Source organism: Vanellus vanellus (assembly GCF_965231255.1).
Source record: "Vanellus vanellus genome assembly, chromosome: 16".
In the NCBI taxonomy this organism is placed as follows: Eukaryota; Metazoa; Chordata; class Aves; order Charadriiformes; family Charadriidae; genus Vanellus; species Vanellus vanellus.
The window spans coordinates 16,385,268-16,404,964 of record NC_138921.1 but is presented as its reverse complement, the minus strand read 5'-3'; the positions used below and the strand labels follow the sequence as shown (position 1 = coordinate 16,404,964).

General features: G+C 66.8%; 2 protein-coding genes across 2 annotated transcripts; one reads left to right on the top strand and one right to left on the bottom strand.

Annotated features, from left to right (window-relative positions):
- Positions 1-7,069: 7,069 nt before the first annotated feature.
- Positions 7,070-8,324, bottom strand: CRYBA4 (crystallin beta A4; the record flags this gene model as incomplete). Its single annotated transcript, XM_082491496.1, has 5 exons — positions 7,070-7,217; positions 7,390-7,532; positions 7,676-7,817; positions 8,042-8,160; positions 8,286-8,324. 5 exons carry the CDS (start codon positions 8,322-8,324, stop codon positions 7,070-7,072), a joined length of 591 nt encoding a protein of 196 aa, XP_082347622.1.
- Positions 8,325-13,502: 5,178 nt separating this feature from the next.
- Positions 13,503-17,317, top strand: CRYBB1 (crystallin beta B1; the record flags this gene model as incomplete). The annotated part of the gene is made up of 5 exons (XM_082491885.1): positions 13,503-13,643; positions 14,555-14,673; positions 16,421-16,553; positions 16,686-16,828; positions 17,137-17,317. 5 exons carry the CDS (start codon positions 13,503-13,505, stop codon positions 17,315-17,317), a joined length of 717 nt encoding a protein of 238 aa, XP_082348011.1.
- Between the last annotated feature and the right edge of the window lie 2,380 nt (positions 17,318-19,697).

The following is a 19,697-nucleotide window of genomic DNA, read 5'->3' as shown; positions in this document are numbered from 1 at the left end:
AGTGGGGCTCCGGCTGGCAAGGGCAGGAGGCATTTTTGGGCTTTGCTACTGGATTGAACTTGGGAAGGCGTTAGCGGAGGGTTTAGCCTGCGTAATGTAACCTGCTTCCTGAGTTAAATGCTTCGTAGGGATCTGCCCTGTCACCCGCGGTGGCGGTGAGGTACAAACCACCCCGAGCAGCGCGTGCTCCCACGCGACGCAGGTTTCCCACCCCCGGTACTGGCAAAGACAAGAGATGGGCTGCACAGAGGAGACAGTCCCGGCAGTGCCGGACCGGGACTCGGCATTGCAGGGCTCCAGGGTAAGGGCGCTAAAGGAGCTGGAAGAAGCAGAGAGAAGGAAGGGGTGAAAGCATCGCCGGCGGTACCTGGAGCAAAGCTACGGGCAGCTCTGCAAGAGCAGGGCTTCTGCCGAGACAGTGACGGCTGCTCTGGCTTTCCACCGAGCTCCCGCTGCCCACGGAGGGAGGAGGAGGAGGTCCGGCAGGGAAAACCACAATATGGAGCAGGGGAAAGGTGCCCGATAGCTTATCCCCTCCCCGTCAGACGCTGCCTCTCCCCAGGGCTGCCTGCGGCAGCGGGCAGCTGAGCAGTGCCGATTGCCGAGGGGCGGCAGGAGCAGCAGCTCTGCACTGTGCCCCAAGAAATAAGGCTGAGAAGGGGCACCCAGCGCACCCTCCCCCCCACCCCGTGTTACTCTGGGTCACCGCCTCCTGCAGCACTAGCTCCCTCTGGTCCCCTGAGGATGCTTCCCCATTTTGGACTTTGACAGGCTGCACCGCCTGCCACGAGCTGTGTCTGGCCTCAGCCCCCACCTCACTGCACGCCCAGCGCTCCCGCCTGCCCAAGGGACGCCTGTAGAAGTGGGCTGCTCAGCGAGGCAATGGTCACACACTTATGGGGCCACTGTCGTCCCCACACGGCCCTGCAGAGGCCATGCCACAGGCTTCTCGGGAGGAGGATGCGCTGCCCACGTCCCTCCCCATGCTCCAGGCGGCTCCACAAGCCGGGGGTTTCCTCAAAGCAGAGGAGAGGCCGCGTCCTGCCGGGACGTGGCACCGGCAGTGCAGGGCACCGCCAGAGCAGAAAGCACCGGGACTTTGCTGACAGAGGGACGGACGGGCAGGATCAGTGGGACAACCAGGGTCCCTTTGGGCTCTGGCCATCGTGTCTCCTCGAGGAGCTGACACAGCTCCGCTCCCGTCGCCTTCCCCTTCTCCCTCCTCCTACATTGCATTCAGTGAAGGGGACGGGTCTCATCCTGCCCGTGCCCTGCCCACTGCTGGGGAGGGCACATGGGAAGACCCATGTACTGGGTCTGGCTGGGATGGAGCAGCAGGAGAGAAGGGGACCCCAGCACCTTGTAGGAAAACCGTGTGCACACGCAGACCCGTGTCCTCAGGTGTCACCACTGCCGTCTCTTCGGCCATGTCCCCCGCAGTGGCCGGGCTTGTGGCTCCAGCCCATGGCAGCCGGCACCAGGTTGCTCTGCTGCGGCTGACCCGGCCCTGGCATCCGTGCGCGGGCGGCGATGGTGGGTCCCGAGCCCCGGCTCGGGGCCGGGCAGGAGCTGGGGCTGCGGCCCTGGGGCTGGTGGCACTGGGGAGCAGAGGTGCTGTGAGACCCTGGGCAGCGCAGCGGCCGCTCCCTCCCCACCACTGGGCATGCATGGGGGATGCATCCTCTTATGCAGGTGGCCGTGGGGACGATGTCACCCAGCTGGAGGCCGGGGAGAGCCCGTGAGGGGATGGGACCCCAGGGAGGAAGGCTGGCTCCCTGCTGCCCAGAGCCCTCCCGGGTCGTGAGAGGTGGGGAGAGCCTGGGGCTGCCCCCCCCCCGTGTCCCCCTGCCCAGGGGTCCTACCTGTGGTCACCGGCTACGCGAGTGCCATGCAATGTCCCCCCGTCCTGTCTGGCCGCTCCGCCGCAGAGGCCGCGCAGGGGACTGTGTGTGAACAGACCTCAGGTCAGTCATTAGCAGCTGCAAAAGAAAGCAACCAACGCAGCAAGGGAGAGCGACGCGGTGCCGGCGTCCCCAGGCAGCGCCGAGCTGAGCCGAGCCGGCGGGGGATGCGTGGTGCTGCCGGGAGCCCGGCAGGAGGGCCGGGCAGCGCAGGGCAGGCAGGAACGCAGGCAGAGCCTCCCTGGGCTCCCTGCCGTCCCTGCGGCTCCCCATCCCGGCAGGGTGAAAGCCCTGAGGCAGCACCCTCTGCGCTGAACCCCCCCGCTGCTGGCACTGCTCCTGCTCCCCGCAGGGTGGCTGGGCGCTGCCCAGAGCAAAGGAAGGGGCCGGATCCTGTGGGACCGGGATGTAGGACCTCTGCAGGGGGAGATGCTGTGCCAGTGGCTGAGCCCACCCTGGGCAGCTTCCCCCTCCCATGCGCTGGGCTGCCCCGGGGAGCGGGGACCAGCTCGGGCGCCTTCGCAGCTCGGGCAAACTAACACCCCTGTCCTGGCGCTGCCTCCTGCAGAGGGTGACCCTCTGCCCTGTGGGTGCCCCCCCAAAGCCAGCGCTGCCCCTCGGCGCTCGGGTGCTCACAGCAGCTTGTGTGGCTGCAGGCGGGCAGTGCTGGGCGCTTCTGTGGGCAGGAGCGGGGCAGAGGCAGGCAGGGCGGCAGTGGGGGAGCGGGAGTCTCGGGGCAGCTCCAGCCCACGCTCCCTGTGGGGACCTGCACTCGCCCCCTTCGTGGGTCTGCTCGGCTGCACGCCACTCGCTCAGGGGCACCCAGTGCCCGAGGAAATGGCCCCTGTCCCTCCTGTGCCTGTCCCCTTGCAGAGCTGGGGGGAGCCGGACCTGCCACCAGGGACGGGGAGCACCGGGAAGGACCACACCAGAAATGGTGGCAATGCCCCAAACTGTCTGTCCCTGTCTGCTGCTGGAATCCCCTGCACTGGGGACAGGGACTGTCTTTTACTGCCTCTGCTGCTGCAGCCGCTGCCACCATCACTGCCACTGCCACCTCTGCCACTGCCACCTCTGTCACTGCCCCTGCCCTGTGGTTAAACTGGGTCACTTGGATCCTGCGCATGCCGCAGGCGCTGGCTGTAGCGGGGCGGCCGGTGGTCACAGCCACGCTGCGGTGGGTGCCGCTCCACCTCTGCAGGGCTGTGGGCACATGTGGCCAGTGCCCACAGCCAGCCTGTGCCCGCAATCAGCCCGCGCTCCTGCCCTCCTCCTGCCCTGCCCGCGTGGGAAAGCCACGAGGGCAGCAGGTCCCAGGGGAGCTCGGCCGGGATGACTCTGCAGTTCAGCTGCGGAGCCGCTACAGCTTCCCGTGGTTCATTGTCTCCGCGCGTTGCGGGCAGCCTCCCGTGGGGACAGCCTGTCCGGGCAGCGTTTGCAGACCAGCTGCCGCGGGGACGGGCTGCGGGAGCCGGGCTCAGGCTCAGCGGGGGGGCGGGCAGTGGCAGGCACTGGAGATGCCATCGAGCATCTGGCAAATGGATCCCCTGCCTGGATCTGAGCAGGAGGTGCCTATGGTGGGGCAGGCGGGACGTGTCTGCAGACCGCTGCAGGACGGCCTCTCCCTCTCGGCCGGCAATGAAGCACACCCCAGGACACAGGGGCTGGAAAAAGCCCTCAGCCCTGCCAGCGCTGCCCGTCCCTCGCTGCCACCCGGCAGAGCGCGGGCTCTGGTGCTGCCGCAGCGGTGCCGCCGCTGCCTCCCTTTGTCTGCAGCTGTCGGGGCTGGGCAGCCCTGGGGGAAGGTGGGGGGAGAAAGGCTCCCCGCAAACCCTGAAGCAACTGAAAATCTCATTATTTCTGGGCTCCTCCTGGCTCCCTGGGGCAGGGTGGACTCGCACACACAAAAGGCGGTGAGACAATGAGGGAGAGAAAATGGCTCCCCAAAAGGAGCCCGAGTAGCATCTGTCAGGTTCACTCACTGCAGGGGGAAGGGCTGTGCTGAGCGCCCGGAGGGGTGCTGGCCCCGGCCCCTTCTCTCACCCCCTACCTAAGATCACCAGGTTTAGGAGAAGAAAATGGTGGTTTCAAGACAAAGAAGTAAACCAGCATTTTGGCTACATTTCCTTCCGGGAGCATTGCAAATCAGGCAAGAATCCATTTACCTGTCTCGAGCCCTATCCTTGAGGAGGTTTCTGCAAAAAAGATACAAACAAGTGGCGCATCAGTTAATCTTAATTTTGGCACGGGGGCTGCGGAGGGTGCGCGGCTGCCCGGGAGCCGCCGTCCGGACCGGGCATCGCCCTGCTTGGGCCGGGACTGTGGCCGGGAACAGGCTGCGGACGCGCTGCTGCTCCTGCCCCTACCGAAGGCAGCGGGGCCCGGGCTGCCCCCAGCCTGGTACCCCTCGGGGCAGGTTGAGTGGCTCCTGCCATCGCGGGTGGGTCCGGGTGGGAACCGTTTATAACCAGGGAACAGGAGCGTTTTGGGGGGGGATGGGGGGAGCATTTTTGCCGGAGGCCGAGCGGAGGGAGCCACAGCGCCTGCCGGCCCCGCCGCCCCCGCCGCCCCCCGGAGCGATGCCCGCGGCACCGGGGCAGCATCTCCGCCCGCTGCCGTCCGCCCATGGCGCCCCGAGGGGGGGGGGGGCAGCCCCCGAGACTCCGCCTGACGCCCCTGCGCCCCCAGACCCCCCCCGCCACCCCCCCAGCGCCCGGCGAGGAGCCCCGTTTCCACCCGGAAAATAGCGGAGAGAAATAGCGCGGCTGTACCTGGTCCGCCGGGGAGGGCTGGGCGGGGGTCCGCCGGGGAGGGCTGGGCGGGGGTCCGCCGGGCTCCGCAGGCTCCCGCCGCCGCGCAGCCTCTTTGTGCCGGAGCTTTCCGGAGAGCATCCCCGAGGAAGATATTGCCATGCAAACTCCTCCTCCCCGCAGCCCCCGCCGGGCCCGCCCGGCCCTACCTACGGCGCAGGAGGATGCTGCAACTCCCATTAAATTTTAATGCTGGAAATGCGGCCGAGTCACCTTCTCCCCCCCACCCCCCTCCGCACCCCCCCGCACCCCCCCGCACCCCGCCTGCCCGCGGCCCCGCACCGCTCCCCGCTGCGGCAGACCCCGGGGACACCCACCCCTCTGCGCCCGGGACACGGCGGCCACCGGCCACGGACCCTGCTGCGAAGGCCACCGTCACCTCCCCTGCCAGGACAGCGGCCCGCCGTGGTGGCACAGGCTCCCCACAGCTATTTGGGGTGGCGTGGGCACCCCATACCCATGGGGGTGGCACAGGGGGTGTGGGGTGGGGGACATGGGGCAGGAGGGGCTAGGCAGGCAGCACTGCGAGCAAACCACTCGGGGACATGGCGTGCAGGATCCAGCCGTGCTGGGTGGGGTGGAAGGGATGGCAGAGACACCAGCCCAGCCTGGGGACACTTCTGTGGCCGTGGTGCCAGGACACGCGGGGGGCCGGGAGTGCCGCAGCCCTGCCTGGCCGTGCCCAGCTGGGCAGACCCCCATCCTGGGGGGCAGAGGGTTGGGGCGGCCCCTCCACAGCGCTTTGCAGCTGCTGGGCTCTTGCATTGTTCTCCAGGTCCCCGCCGACTCCCCGGGGACCCACCGGTCCCAACGCCAGCTGCCCGCCGTGCCTGGCTGTGTGCTGGCCCCGCTCCCAGTCCCCCGCGTCACCCCAGAGCTCTGGGGCTGGGCAGGGACAGGGCAGGCTGGCCAGGATGGGGGTCCCCACCACGTGTGGCCATGGAGGGGCCAGGAAGCTCCTCTCCTCCAGGTCTCGCTGACTGGTGGCCCCAGAAGGCTTTGCCCTGGGGCAGCAGGAGGGTTTCACTCAGCCCATCCCAAAACTTTTTGTGTCTTCTTCTGTTCTGAATTTTTAATTATGATTTCCTGCGGAGAGAATCCCTTCCTGGGCAGCATTGTCTCCAGTGGCGGTCCTTCTGCTGCAAATGTCAGGAATGGGCTCTTTTCATCACATCGAACCTTTTCTCCAGAGCTCTTCTGAAATGAGAAATTTTTCCAAACCAGCTTCTCCGTGTCACATTTTCAACTTCAGTTAACTGCTGCTGCTTTCTCATGAGCTGAAGAAGGTGGTTTATCAGCGGCCTCCGACAGCTTCTTGCTTCCCCGGGTTTCCTGCAGCGACAGCCCAGGGCCATGCGGGGAGGAGCAGACCCTGCCCGTGCCCACTGCGCTGCCGGGACAAACACGGAGCCACCGGCCTTATGGTGTCACCTCGCTGCTGCAGGGCCAGCACGCGGCTTGGCCGGGTCCTCTGCACCGCTGCGGGCACAGGGGCTCATCTGCATCTGCCCCGCGCTGCCCGCTCTGCTCCGGGCATGGGAGGTGCTGCAAGCTGGTGTGGGTGCAGGGGGGTGTGCGTGGGTGCGGGGGGGTGTGCGTGGGGCCAGGGATGGCTGCAGGGGTGTGCAGGGGTGCGGGGGTGGCTGCACGGCATGCGGCTGCATCTTGCTGGATCCTGCAGCTCCTCCCAGCTCCCGAGCAAGGCTGAGGCTCCGCAGTGGCCGCACGGTGTCCTCCGCGGCCTTGCTGGAGCTGCAGCGCAGCCCCCGGCAGGCGCTGGCAGAGCGGATGGGGTCTGCGGGGTGGCGGGGATGTTTGGGTCCCGCAGAGCCCCTGAGCTGGCAGCCGAGCTGGCACAGGGACAGGACAGACACAGTCCTCGCTGGCGGGATGCACAGCGCTGTGCTGCACTGCACTGCTGCTCCGGCTGGCTCAGCACCCAGCTCCTCACCCTTGCACTGGGCTTGACCGCTGTGCCCTGGCCACTGGCCCCGCAGCTCCTCAGGGGGCCAGCAGCGGGGCCGAGGGCAGGCCACTGCACCACATTGCAGCTCCGTATGTGAACTGGGCAGAGGCTTCACCTGCCTGCGACAGGGACATGTGGATGCCTGTGCTGGCTGCAGGGGCAGAAAAGGAAGGTTTTTCCCCCACAACCTCATCCTTGTCCCTGAAGAGCCCCCACTCTGCCCTTGGGCATGGCATCGCCCTTGGCCACGCACCCCCATGGCACCCCCTCCCCAACTGCCAGCGTGCCGCCTTGGACAACCGAGCCTTTATTGAGCTTTGCCCCCACCGCCCCACAGGAGAGGTGGTGCCCAGGGCACGCGGCTGGCAGCACGGTGGCTCCGGCACTGATGGTCATTGCTGGACCCTGCGGATGGACTGGACCTGGCCCGTCTGTGCGTGGGAGCCCCACTCCCGCACGTGCTTGTACTCGCCCGCGCGGCTGTCACTCTCCAGGAGGTACTGGAAGCCCCGGTACCCCGGGTACTGCGAGCAGACCCACCTGCAACAGAGCAGAGAGCGGCAGCGGCTCAGGGCTGGCAGCACCACGAAGCACCCTGCGCTGCAGGCGCTGAGCAGCGGGCAGGGTGCCGGCAACTGCCAGAGCATCCTCGGCTCTGGTGCGTGCTCCCGGCGCCGGGTCCTGGCAGGGTGCAAGCCCCCGGGCTACTCACGCGCCGGAGCGGATGAGGAAGGAGCCCACAGCGCTGCTGCCCCAGCCCAGGGCGGGCAGCGAGGGGCAGTCATCGCTCAGCTCCCCCCGCTTGCCCTGGAAGTTCTCCTGCTCGAAGAGCATCAGCCTGCTGCGCCCGTGGTCCTGCCGCCAAGAGGGGCATGGCGTCAGCACGGCCGCCCTGCCCGGCCCCCTGGCCAGCAGCTGGTGGTGGGCTCCAGGGACCAGCCCAGCGGTGGGCTCCGGGGACCGGCCCTGTGGTGGGGGTCCGGGCTGGGGGCACTCACAGCGCAGGCGATGGGGCGGAAGGAGCACATCCTCTCCACGTGGTAGGCGTTGCTGCCGCTCCACGCCTCCCAGCACGGGTACTCGCCGCGCTCCAGCACGAACTGCTGCCCCTGGAAGCCGCAGTGCTCGAAGCCTGCCCACCTGCCAGGGGCAGGAGGGGGGGTGAGACCCCCACGGCACCCACCACCCCGCTAACACCTGGGGCAGAGCCCGCTGCACCCCGTGGGGATGAGGCCGTTCCCCAGCGAAGGCAGCCCCGTGGCTCAGGTGGCCAAAGGCACTGGAGACCTCCATCCTCCAACCCCCCTCCATCCACGAGGTCCCACAGCACCGTGGAGTGGCAGCCCCCTGTGACCCCCACTCACGCCCCGCTCTCGATCTTGCAGGAGCGGACGGTGCTGAAGCCGTGCTCCGGAGTGCTGTAGCAGTCGGCGGTGAACTCGTGCTTCTTGCCCTGGAAGAAAGCCTCATCCCACACCACGATCTGGGGAGGATGGAGCAGGTCAGGGCGCTCCGCAGGTGCAGAGGCCCCGAGCAGACCCTGCACCCCCGTGCCCAGGCGTTCATGGGGCTCAGGCTGCGTCGCTGGTCCTCCCCAGGCTCCCGTACCTTCCAGAGATTGGAAGATCTCCTGCAGCGATGAGACATGGTGGCTCTGCCGGTTAAACGGGACGGTTAAAGCCTGCCCCGGGGCTGGTGCACGGCTGGTCCCGCGAGCCTGTCCTCGCCGCTGTAGCCTGCCCAGACCCATCAGCACTGCGCTGGGGGCTTGGTCCTTCCCTGGGACTCCCACGTCCCAGGACCGGGCTTCAGGCCATGCGTTGTGCGGGCAGTGCAGGCAGATGGAGGCAGGAGCCTGTAGCCGCCTGCTCTGATCCGCGGGGCTCGCTCCAGCCTCTGCCCAGACGACTCAGGCGCCTCTGCACGCCCCTCCACCAGCGGCGTGGGAGGCAGCGACGGGGTGGCTCCACACAAGAGGCGGCGCAGAGCACGGCCCAGGGCTCTCCCAGCCCACCCAGGGCTGCCACCCGGCCGTGCGGAGCAGCGGGTGTCTGGCAGGGCAGCCACGGCCCTGGCAGCCGTCCTGGCAGCACCGCACTGCACCGCAGTGAGCACACTGCCTGCCTGCGCATGGGGCTGCCCGTGCCCGGCTAGACCCTTCCTCCCGCAGGCAGATCCCTGAGCCAAAGCCCCTGTGCAGGCAGCGCCGGCGCAGGCAGCCCTGTGCAGGTCCCCCGGCGTGCTCGCCACGCGTAGGCAGGGCCAGCGCCCGGGGCTGCAGCCAGGGCAGTGCTGAGCCAGGGGCGCTGCAGAGGTGGCCGCGTGCCCGCGCTGAGCAGCAGCACCTTGCCCCGCTGCCACGGCACGCGATGCCCCCTGATCCCCCCCGCCACCGTTCCCCGGCGCCGAGGCGTGTGATGACAGAGCGTTGCCGCAGCCCGTCCCTGGCGGCTGCCCTCACCTTGCACCCCGGCTGCAGAACCCCGCAACCACCGACCATGCCATGCCATGCCATGCCATGCCATGCCATGCCATGCCAGCGGCCTTGGATCCTCCTCCACAAGTCCTCACGGCAGCGCTGCTGCCAGGACCCAGCTGTGTAGAGAAGGGGCAGCTGCCGCCAGGCTCCCGCGCTTACCTGGGGTGAGGCGCCGGTGCCCAGGGAGGTGACATGTCTGGCAGCCCTCTGGCTGGGTTTTTATAGCCTCCAGATAGAGACAGAGCCCAGGAGAGCATTACTGAAACCCCTAACTCAGCACATGGAGGGAGGAGGGACCGGGCAGAACAAAGGCGATGCTGCAGAGAAGCTGATGAGCTGGGATGTCGCGACTCCCGCTCCCCCGGCCCACCGGGCACGGGCTCTGACCCCCGGCCCCGCAGCTCTGGAGCCGGAGCATCTCCCCTGGGGTCTGCCGGTTCTCCCACCACGTGCCCTGCACCGGCGTGGGGCTGGGCTGGGACCGTGTCCCCCAGCTCTGGCCGCACTGCCCCTGCCCACAGGCAGCACTGCCTGCCCCACGCCGCGGCTCGGGGTGCAGGCAGGTTTTCTCACCTGCATTTGCGGGAAGTAGGAGGAAAGATGCGTCTCCCCCCCGGGGCAGTGCCTGCGCTCCCTGCTAGGGCAGAGCAGCTCTCCCCGACAGCCGGGGCAGCTCTTTCGCAGGTTGAGCACGCGGCAACCATGGAGCATGGCAACAAGCGGGAACTGGGAGGGGGGCAGGTTTGCAAAGGCATTAAAGGGACTAAAGACACAGATCAAGACGTAGGGAGTGCTGCAGCTGCCTCCTGCCTCTGTGTGCGGGGACCTGGAAAGAGCCCAGTGCATCTCCACTTTGCATATCTCAATAGCTTCAAGATTTGCTCCCGGTGACCCTCCTCCACCAAATCCTCCCAGGGTCACGCTGGGAGGGCACAGGGCTCCAAGGACCGAGCGCCTTGCAGAGGAACCCCCACAGCCTGCCCGTCGGAGGGGGGAGCAGTGGGGCAGCAGCGAAAGGAGGCCGTTGGGCTGAGTGGCGAAACCCACGTTCCCAGGTCGTGCTGCGTTTTGGGACAGCATTTGCCAGGAACCTACCTGGTGGCTGAGCTGGAGCATCCTCCTTCGTGCAGCTGCAGCCGCGGCGGCCCCGGGGACCACGGGGGAGGCAGAGCAGGAGCGCACGGCAGCCAGGGGGGCTCACACGCAGCCGGCTGCTCCTGGCCGCGGCGGGGCTGCGCTGGCTGTCCCCGACATCTGCAGCTCCCAACAAATGTGTGTTTGGCACAAGTTGCCCCCAGCCTCTCCCTGTGGCCTGAGCTAAACTCAGCTTGCTGCTGGCCACCAGCAGGGTGAAGACAGCTCACTCCCTCCCCGTGACATGCCCCGGCACCAGGATGTGGTCGCGTGGAGTCCATGCCGCGGCTGGGTGCACCCCCGGTGCTGTTCGGCGCTGGGCAAGGGGACGCAGCAGCCGGGGCTTGGTGTGCAGCAGGGCACAACGAACCCCTCGCGCCGGGCATGCCCCCCCCGCCTCTGCCTGCCAGGGCCAAGCTGGGGCGGCTCCAGCCATCTGCACCGGGGACGAGCCTTGGGCAGCTCTTTGCTGCGTCTGAGCTCTGCATCACACGTGTCCCTCCGTGCCGGGGCGGGACGGTGCCGCGAGGGGCTTTCCAAAGCGCCTGCATCCAGCTGGAGGGATGCTCAGTGGGGAGGGCAGAGAGTTGGGGTTTGGGGGGCTCAAGAACTGCCAAGGGCAGATCGCCGCTGTCAGCCCTTCCGCAGCCCCGACTCAGGGAAACTCACTGGGCTGCTGAGTCACAGAATCACAGAATGGATTAGGTCGGAAGACACCTTGAAGATCATGGAGTTCCACCCCCCCTGCCCTGGGTAGCCCTCAGAGTCCACGAGTCCGCAGAGTCATGGCCAAAGCAGCACGGAGCAGCTGTCGGGGGCAGAGCTCGGTCCCTCCGAGCACAGTTTTCCGATGCCCAAGTCCAAAGGTGCCGGGAGGCAGGAGGGGAAGCGGAGGCAGGAGCAGGGCAGCAGGAGCCGCGGGGTGGCTGAGATCTGCTGAGTAACAGGTGAGGCAGCGCGGTTAGAAAACCCACCCTGGCTCCGAGAGGAAGAGAGTGCAGCTTCAAATAGAAACCTGTCTAACAAACATGAAAATGAATGCAAATTGAAAGCCATGAATCATGAAAAGCTGCCCAGCGCCAAGGTGAGGGAGCAGACTGCGGGCAGTGCCCAGGGGACACGGAGCAGCAGCACCCGTGCCCGGCCATGCCTGCGGCACGACACAGCCTCCACGAAACCGCAGGAAAAGAAGAAGGGATCAAGAAATGCTTTTTGTTCAGGATTTTGGGCAATAGCCTGGAGGATGCAGCCAGATCTCCCCTCTGCCAGTTGACACTCCCCATGCAAGGGGAACAAAAGATGACGGCAAAACTGAGGGCTCTGAGCTTTCTGAACGTGCAGCCTTGGGTGACTTACTGCGGCCAGCGATGAAGAGCCAGCCCAGGCGTGCTGGTGCTGAGTGCTGCGGGGGGCTGCGGGTGCTGGAAAGGACTGGGAGGAAACAAGTGTGTAGGTGTACACACAACGAACAGGATCACAGCAGGCAAACAGGGAGAGCAGCTGATCCGAGGCTCAGTGGGAGCCACGGGAAGGTCCCCCCAGTGCCTCCTGGTGCAGAGAGTGGCCGTGGGGTGCAGGAGATGCGGCACTGCAGGCTGAGCCACCGCAGGGACCGGTGCCCAGCGTGTCCCCAGCCAGCCACCCCACGGCCCCCTCCGCCTGCCGTCAGTCAGGGACAGCACCCATGCACTGAAGCCCCACGTGGGATTTGGTACGGTGCAGTGCGGTGATGCAGCTAGGGATGGTATAGGATGAGCACAGCACAACTTAAGTGGGCTAAAAACCAGCTAACGTCCATGCCAGTGGGCGCAGTGAGCAGGGACATCCTCAAAAGAGAACACCATTTCCAGGGACTGAGATGTTTTGGAAAGCATCAGTTTCCATTACACATCATTTGGGGAAAAAAAAAAACAACTCCTGAAATATTTCAGAACACTTCAGTCTTGCATCTTGGCATCTTCAGGGCAGCACACTCAGGCGTTTGCAGGTGATGTTTAAAGCAAGAGATTCAGTGTTGAGAGGGGAGAAATGCGCCTCGCGCCACGCTGGGGCTGGGCACCATGCAGCCATAGGGCTCGGCGCGATGCAGCCACGGGGCACGGCGCTGGTGCACCCTCCCTGGCCGCAGCGGCACTGGAGCTGGGTGTGCGTGCCGGTCCAGGCAGCGGGGGCATTGGGCAGGGGAGGGCGGCGTGCTGGCACTGGCCGGGTGGCACAAGGGCTATATATGCCCTGTCGGGGTGGCCGCACGCGGGGCAGCGGGTGCTGCCGCACGCTGCAAAGTGGCACGGTCAGGTCTTCTGTTGTGCCGCGGGCACAAAGGAAAGTGCTGGGTTCAGCGACTGGGCACGGGGCTGGGGAGAGGCTTCCAGCTCGCCCAGCGCTTTGCAGGATGTGATGACTGGGCGGCCGCGCAGACACTGATGAGCCGGCAGTTCCTTTGTGCGTCCGCCCGGGGGTCTGCCCTTGCCAGGCTATAAAGTGGGGGCCTCGCTGCGCCCCGAAACACAAGCCAGCTCACTCCAACAAGAAGCAGCAGCTGCCCAGGTAAGAGGACAAACTCCCCGGGCACCGGGCTGCAGCCGGACCCGAGGCGGGGAGAGGGAAATGCAGGGTCTCAGCCGTGGCCACCACTGTGGTCATCGTGTCTGGGAGCACCCTGGTGCTCAGCATCCCACCGCCCTCCTCTCCCCCGCCAGCCACTGGTGACACTCATCTGTGGGGCCACTGGCAGGGTGCCCGCTGGAGGGCCTCAGCAAACCGGGGCGGTCCCCTTCCCACCCCCTCATGGACTCCCAGGCACACCCCGTGTGGGACATCCCCTGCACCGGTGCAGCATCAGGCTCCAGCCCTGCTGGGGAGAGCAGGGAGCAGCCGGGCACTGGGGCTTGGGGCTGCCCTGGGCACCCCTGCAGTGGTGGAGCCACACTCAGGGCTCTCCTGACCACAGGAGGAGAGTGCGGACACCTCCTGCAGCCCTCCCGGTGAAGGCAGGACCCCGCTGCCTGTGCCTGCCTGGCGAAGCTCCCGGCACCTCCTCTCCTGGCCCCAGCTGCCCACCCCATTGCTGAGCCCCCCACCCCAGTGCGGCCATCCCCTGGGCAGGGCGAGGGCTGGGGCGGGTGGTGGGTGCCCATGTCTGTGCCTCCCCTCCAATCTGCTGCTGACACCTCTGCCCGGTGCCCTGTCCCAGACTTGAGCCCAACACCACGATGTCTGAGACCACGAAACCCGCTGCTCCTGGCCAGGCTATGGAGGAGAAGGAGAAGACGGCCCCAGCGCCAACTCCATCCCTCGACCCTGCTCCCGTCGCAAACAGCAAGGGCGAGGAGCCTTCCACAGAAGCCTTCAGGGTAAGCCCTGTGCCTCCCCACGCGTAGGGACACGGTCCGGGGCTGAGGGGCAGTGGCAGCATCTCTGGGGCAGTTGGCAAGAGGAGATCGCAGCCATCCCAGGGGGAAGGACCTTCCTCCGAGAGCAGGAGAGCGCAGACGACGCCATCCCTCCCCGCTGTGTCTCTCCTGGGCAGCAGCTCTCTCGGTGCAGGATTTGGGCAGCCGCTTGCGGGGCCGCTGCAGGAGGGATGCCCCGGGTGCCCCTTGGCTGGGACAGCTCGTTGGGGACTACAGGCTTTGGAAATGCTCCCTCCAGGTCATGGCATCAGGGCTGGGTGCTGCCACCTGCTCCCTCTGGGCGCCCTCTGCATGCAGGGCTCCTGCCATGCTGCCGGGGGATGGAGGAGAAGGCTGTGGGTGACAGGGCCAGCACTGCAACACCACGGTGACACCAGGGCAGTGTACCACTGAGGCGCTGCAGCGGGGCAGGGGACAAGGGGCGACCAGTGTGAGGGTTCCGGTGACACTTCTGCACACGCCAGGCACCGAAGGTCACAGCATGGATGCAGCTCGTGGAACAGCAGCTCCTTCCCAGCCCAGCTGGGGTCTCATGTGGGCACCGGCACAGGGACATGTGGCTTTGCAGCACCAAAACCGGGGGCAGGATGAAGTCGTGTCAGAGCAGGGATGGCTCTCAGGAGGGGACCTTCCTGTGCTCAGCCCATGTTGGGATGGGGCTGCTCTTGCACAGAGCCCACCTCAGCGTGCTCAGGCACCAGATCTGAAAAGCTGCAGGAAGCCTTGGAGAGCCGAGGGGAACGCGTGGGGTGGTGGGCTCGTGCGTGCAGGGTCCATGCAGGGACATGCAGCACCACCCTGCCCTCCCAGAGCACGCCTGTCCCTATCCAACCCTTTCCCTCCACCCCCAGATCATCGTCTTTGAGCAAGAGAACTTCCAGGGTAGGCAGATGGAGTTCACCACCGAGTGCCTGAACCTGGGGGACCGCGGCTTCGACCGGGTGCGCAGTGTCATCGTCACCTCTGGACCGTAAGTGAACCCAGCCACGGAGGGGACCGTGTCCCTGGGGATGCCCCGAGGAGGTGGGGATGCGGTCCTGGGGAGCAGCCCCGGGTGCAGCGTGATGTGCATCTCCTTGCAGCCCTGGCAGAGAGTGGAGCAGGGCCAGCGCAGGAGCGGAGCTGGGGACCCTGGGGACCCTGGGTCTCCTTCGAGGAGGGCAGGGTGGCCTGGGCAGGTGGGAAGGACACCAGGGCCATTTGTAAAGCAAAGGGCACGAGAGGCAAAGCCGAAGGCTGAGGAAAGGCGTCCATCAGATCAGCTGCCTGAAGCTCTCCATGAAATGCAGGAGAGCTGTAGATTTTAGAAAAGCCAAAGTGAAACGAGGCAGGTGCCTTGGACTGGGCTGCTGGCCCGGGGCCACTGCAGAGACGAGGCTGGAGACGAGCAGCGATAAGGGGGCTGGGAAGGTCCGAAAGCCATGGCAACAGCCGGCACAGGCGGGGACAAAAATGATCGCCGAACCAGATGATAACTGCACAGACAGACGATCTTCATGTAGGAAGAGCATCTCCCTGCGGCTGTGCCCGGCGGGAAACACCGTGCCCAGGAGGGCAGCCTGGTGGCAGTGAGACAGCCCGGGGGGGCTGGTGGTGCTGCGGGGAGGATGCACGGGGCACAGCTTGCCCTGACGGCAGCCCTGAGGGGTTGGGCAAGGCGACCTGTGGTCACCTTGAATGACACCGTGTAGCACCGATGACGACTTTTTTATCAGGAACCCCAAATATTCAACTCTTCTTGAAACGAACAAGGGGTGGTGCAGCCCCAAAAGAGCTCAGGCGTGACGCCTGGGAAGCTGCACTGGACCGAGGAAGGGTGAAACCTGGAGAGCAGAGTATTGAACTGTCATTGAGGTCCTAAATCCTCAGAGTCTTCTTCAGAGTCACTGGTGAGACTCTGTGCCCAAAAATTTACTGGGGGAGAGACAAAAGCAAAATCAACCAAGCTGAGCCTTAAAAGTCAGTGTAAGGTCACACTGCCCGGGGTACTCCAACGCGTCTCCTGCCACGAGGAAAATACCTGTTGGTGTCTGCAGAAAGAGCCCCGTTTTGCAGGGAAACGGGAAACAGCAAATGCAGAGCTGTGCGGGTGTCGAGGGCTTTTGGAGCTCCTGAGCCTGTGCCATTCACAGCACAGCAGCACCTCGTGGCACTGCTAAAGAGGTGACATTGCAGCTGAATGAGCGCTGAGCGCCCGTACCCCGCTAACGGGCTGAATGCCAGAGCTGGCTGAAGCTGGTGCAGTGGAGCATGCGGCGTGCCAGGATTAGACAGCCCGGGCAGCCCCGGCCCCCGCTCAGTGGTGCAAGAGGGAAGACAGAGGGAAAATAGTCAAAGTCCCGAGATACCACAAGGACGAGTCCCTGGTGCGCAGCGTGCAGGGCTCGCCAGCTGCCTCGGGGTCCCGCTGCTCCCCGGGCTGAGGAAGGGGAGCACTGTGAGCACACTGGTGTCTGCTGCCGGCCCTGGACGCGTGCACCAGTGAGCGCTTGGCTGAGAGCCTGCGGGCTCAGCGCTTCATGGCAGCCGCCGGCTCCGTGCACGCCGTGGTACCTGTGCTCTGAGAAAGGTGGGAGCAGGACGGTGGGGCCAGTCCTGACACCTGCAGCCTTTTTGGGTGCTGGGACCCTGGCTCCAGCACCCCACAGGCAGGCAGAGCCGGAGAGGAGCTGCTGGGTGGCATCTGACCCGCTGTCTTCTCTTACCTCTCTCCCCAGCTGGGTGGCCTACGAGCAGGCCAACATGCGTGGGGAGATGTTCATCCTGGAGAAGGGTGAGTACCCTCGCTGGGACACCTGGTCTAGCAGCTACCGGAGCGACTGCTTCATGTCCATGCGTCCCATCAAAATGGTGAGTGGTCCGGGAGCAGGAAGCACCCGGCGAGGTCTGGCCAGGGCCGGATCGGTGCTGCTCGATGCCTCATCGCAGTGAGCTCGGGGGCTTTGGCCGCGCGACTCAGTGCCTTCCCTCTGTCGTCCCCAGGAGGCTGAGGACCACAAGATCTCCCTGTACGAGTCTGCTGACTTCAAGGGCAACAAGATGGAAATCCAGGAGGATGATGTGCCCAGCCTCTGGGCTTACGGCTTCTGCGACCGCGTGGGCAGCGTGCAGGTGCCCAGTGGAACGTAAGCCGGCCTGCGGCGGGGGCTGCCTCCTGCCAGGCTCCCCGTCCTCCCCCTGCCCCAGCTCGGGGGCAGCTCGCGCCCCACTCTGGCTCGCTGCCCGCTGATCCTGAGCATCCACATGGAGCGCTCGGGCAGCCCGAAAGCGCTGCATGGCTGCTTTCGGCGGTGTAGCCCATCACCCAGGGGGTTGCACCGAGTGCGCGGGAGGTAGGGGGGGGGTCTGCCAGCTTCCCGAGCGTGCCGGCCACATCACTGCTGCCTGCAGCAGCCAACGCGGCTCAGGTGCCCTCTGTTTGCTTTCCCTGCAGCTGGGTCGGGTACCAGTACCCCGGGTACAGAGGCTACCAGTACCTCTTTGAGACCGGAGACTTCCGACACTGGAACGAGTGGTCTGCCTTCCAGCCCCAGATCCAGTCCATCCGCCGCATCCGGGACATGCAGTGGGACCAGAAGGGCACCTTTGTCACCCCCGACGCGCCCTCCGACTGAGCGTGCCGCCTGCTAGCTACGAGTCCCGGGCCCCGTGGGGCACCCCCGCCTCCCCTCGCGCTCGCCTGCTCAGCACTTTCCTTGTACATTGCACATTCCCTGGATGTACTCTACCTTGTGAGGCAAATTAAAAACAAAAAAACCCAGAAGGCTGGAGCGGCTCGGGAGGCGGTGGTGCGCGAGCGCGGCCGTTGGGATGCTCTGCCATCGGCTCCGCTTCACCGTCCTGCGCGAGCCTCGTGCGGGAAGCCGGGTGGGACGTGGCGGAGGGTGATTTTCGCAGGGGAAGCGCTCTCAGGCAGGACCCCCCCACCCCATGCTGGGGCTGCGGTGGGGAGAAGGGAGACCCCGGTGAAAGCAGGACCGTGCCCGGGAACGGACATTGCTCCAGCCCGGCCTCGCCAGCCCCCGCGGGGCCTCTCGCAGCCGGGGGGGGGCTCAGGGCGCCCCGGGAGCCGTTGGACGGGGGTGGGGGGCTCCCGGGCCCCTCCGTGGCTGTGGGGTGTGGGGCAGCGGGGCCTCACGGGGCTCTGCTGGTGGTACACACCATGAGATGGGTCTGTGAGCAGCGTGCAGTGGGATTCACCTGAGCGGTAAATAATTAACAGCAGTAATTGGAGTCGATCAAAGATTAATTCACTTTCAAGGAGGTGCTTTTTCCCCTCGGACGCTGTGCCCACCCCACCCCCAGGCGCTCCCCCTCTTTTTTCGGGCTTCCGTCCGCCGCTCCCTCCCGGTGAGACACCCTCGGTGGCAATTCCCTCCGCTCCCACGTGGCTAATTAGCGACCGCCGTGATTGATTGCACTGATTGCCGTGACTGCGGCGCCGCCGGGCGCTGTGCAGGCAGCACCCCGGGGCTCGCTGGGGGCCGGGGGCGATCGCTACCGGGGAGGGGGGGGGAACACGGACAGCCCGCCCCGGGACGCCGCGGGGTGGCGCACGGCCGCATCCCGGCACCGGCTGCCCCGCGCTGCCCACGCGTATCCCGGCCCCACGCGGCCCCACGCACACCCCGTGCACACGCACGCGCCACCCCCCACCCCCGTGCGGGCACACGCGTGCCGTGCGACATCCCCCCCCCCGCCATCCGCCGCCGCCGCCCGCGCGCGCCCCCGGTGTCGCCCGCCGCCCGCCGGGCGCATGCGCAGTGGGGCGGCGCGCGGCGCGGGGATCCCGGCCCCTCGTGCGCGTGACGTCGCCGCGTCTCGCGCCGCTCCGGGCCGGCGGCGGTGGCGGCGGTCCCGGTGAGTGGCGGGGGAGGGGGGGATCGGTTCGGTGCGGTACGGCGGGGGCTGCGTGTGCCGCCAGCGCCGCTCGGCACCGGCAGCGACACGGGGGGTGTCCGTCCGTCCGTCCGTCCGTCCGTCTCCCCGCCGCGGCGCCGGTCGGCAGGTGACAGCGGCGGGCGGGGGGAGCGCGGCGGGCAGCGCTCGGTTCTCGGTGGGTGGCGCAGAGCGGAGGGTGCGCGGAGCGGCGGGCGGTGCTCGGTGCGTGGGGGGTGCTCGGTGCACCGAGCGATGCAGGCTGCTGGGTGCGCGGAGCGGTGCGGGGATGCTCGGTGCAGGGTGCGGGGGTGCTCGGTGCAGGGTGCATGGAGCAGTGTGGGATGCTCGGTGCGGCGTGCCCGGAGCAGTTCTCGGTGCCCGGAGCGGTGCGGGATGCTCGGTGCGGGATGCTCGGTGCACTGAGCGATGCAGGGTGCAGGGCGCTCGGTGCAGGGTGCTTGGTACCCGGAGCATTCTCGGTGCGCAGAGCAGTGCGGGATGCTCGGTGCAGGGTGCTCAGTGCCTGGAGCAGTTCTCGGTGCCCGGAGCGGTGCGGGATGCTCGGTGCGGGATGCTCGGTGCACTGAGTGATGCAGGGTGCAGGGCGCTCGGTGCAGGGTGCTCAGTGCCCGGAGCAGTTCTCGGTGCCCGGAGCGGTGCGGGATGCTCGGTGCGGGATGCTCAGTGCACCGAGTGATGCAGGGTGCAGGGCGCTTGGTGCAGGGTGCTCAGTGCCCGGAGCGGTGCGGGATGCTCGGTGCACAGAGCAGTGCAGGGTGCACAGTGCACAGCACAGGGTGTGCGGAGGGTAGTGCACTGGACACAGCGCAGAGTGCTCAGTGCAGGGTGCTCTGTGTAGCTTTCCCCCCCCCCTCTTTCCTGCCTTCCAGCAGGTTCCCCTCGCCCCAGGTCTCCCCGGCACCCCTTTGGGAGCCCAGTGCTGTGCGGTGCCCTCCCATCACCCGTACAGAACAGTGGTGGAGGGCAGGCTTGGGCACGCCGCCTGTCCAGAGGCACGGCTGTCCGTCTGTCCGGGCACCCAGGGCTGAGCCCGGGGTCAGGGCTGCCCTCCTCTGCTGGGGCGAGGGTGGCTGCCTGTGTCGCAGCGGCCTG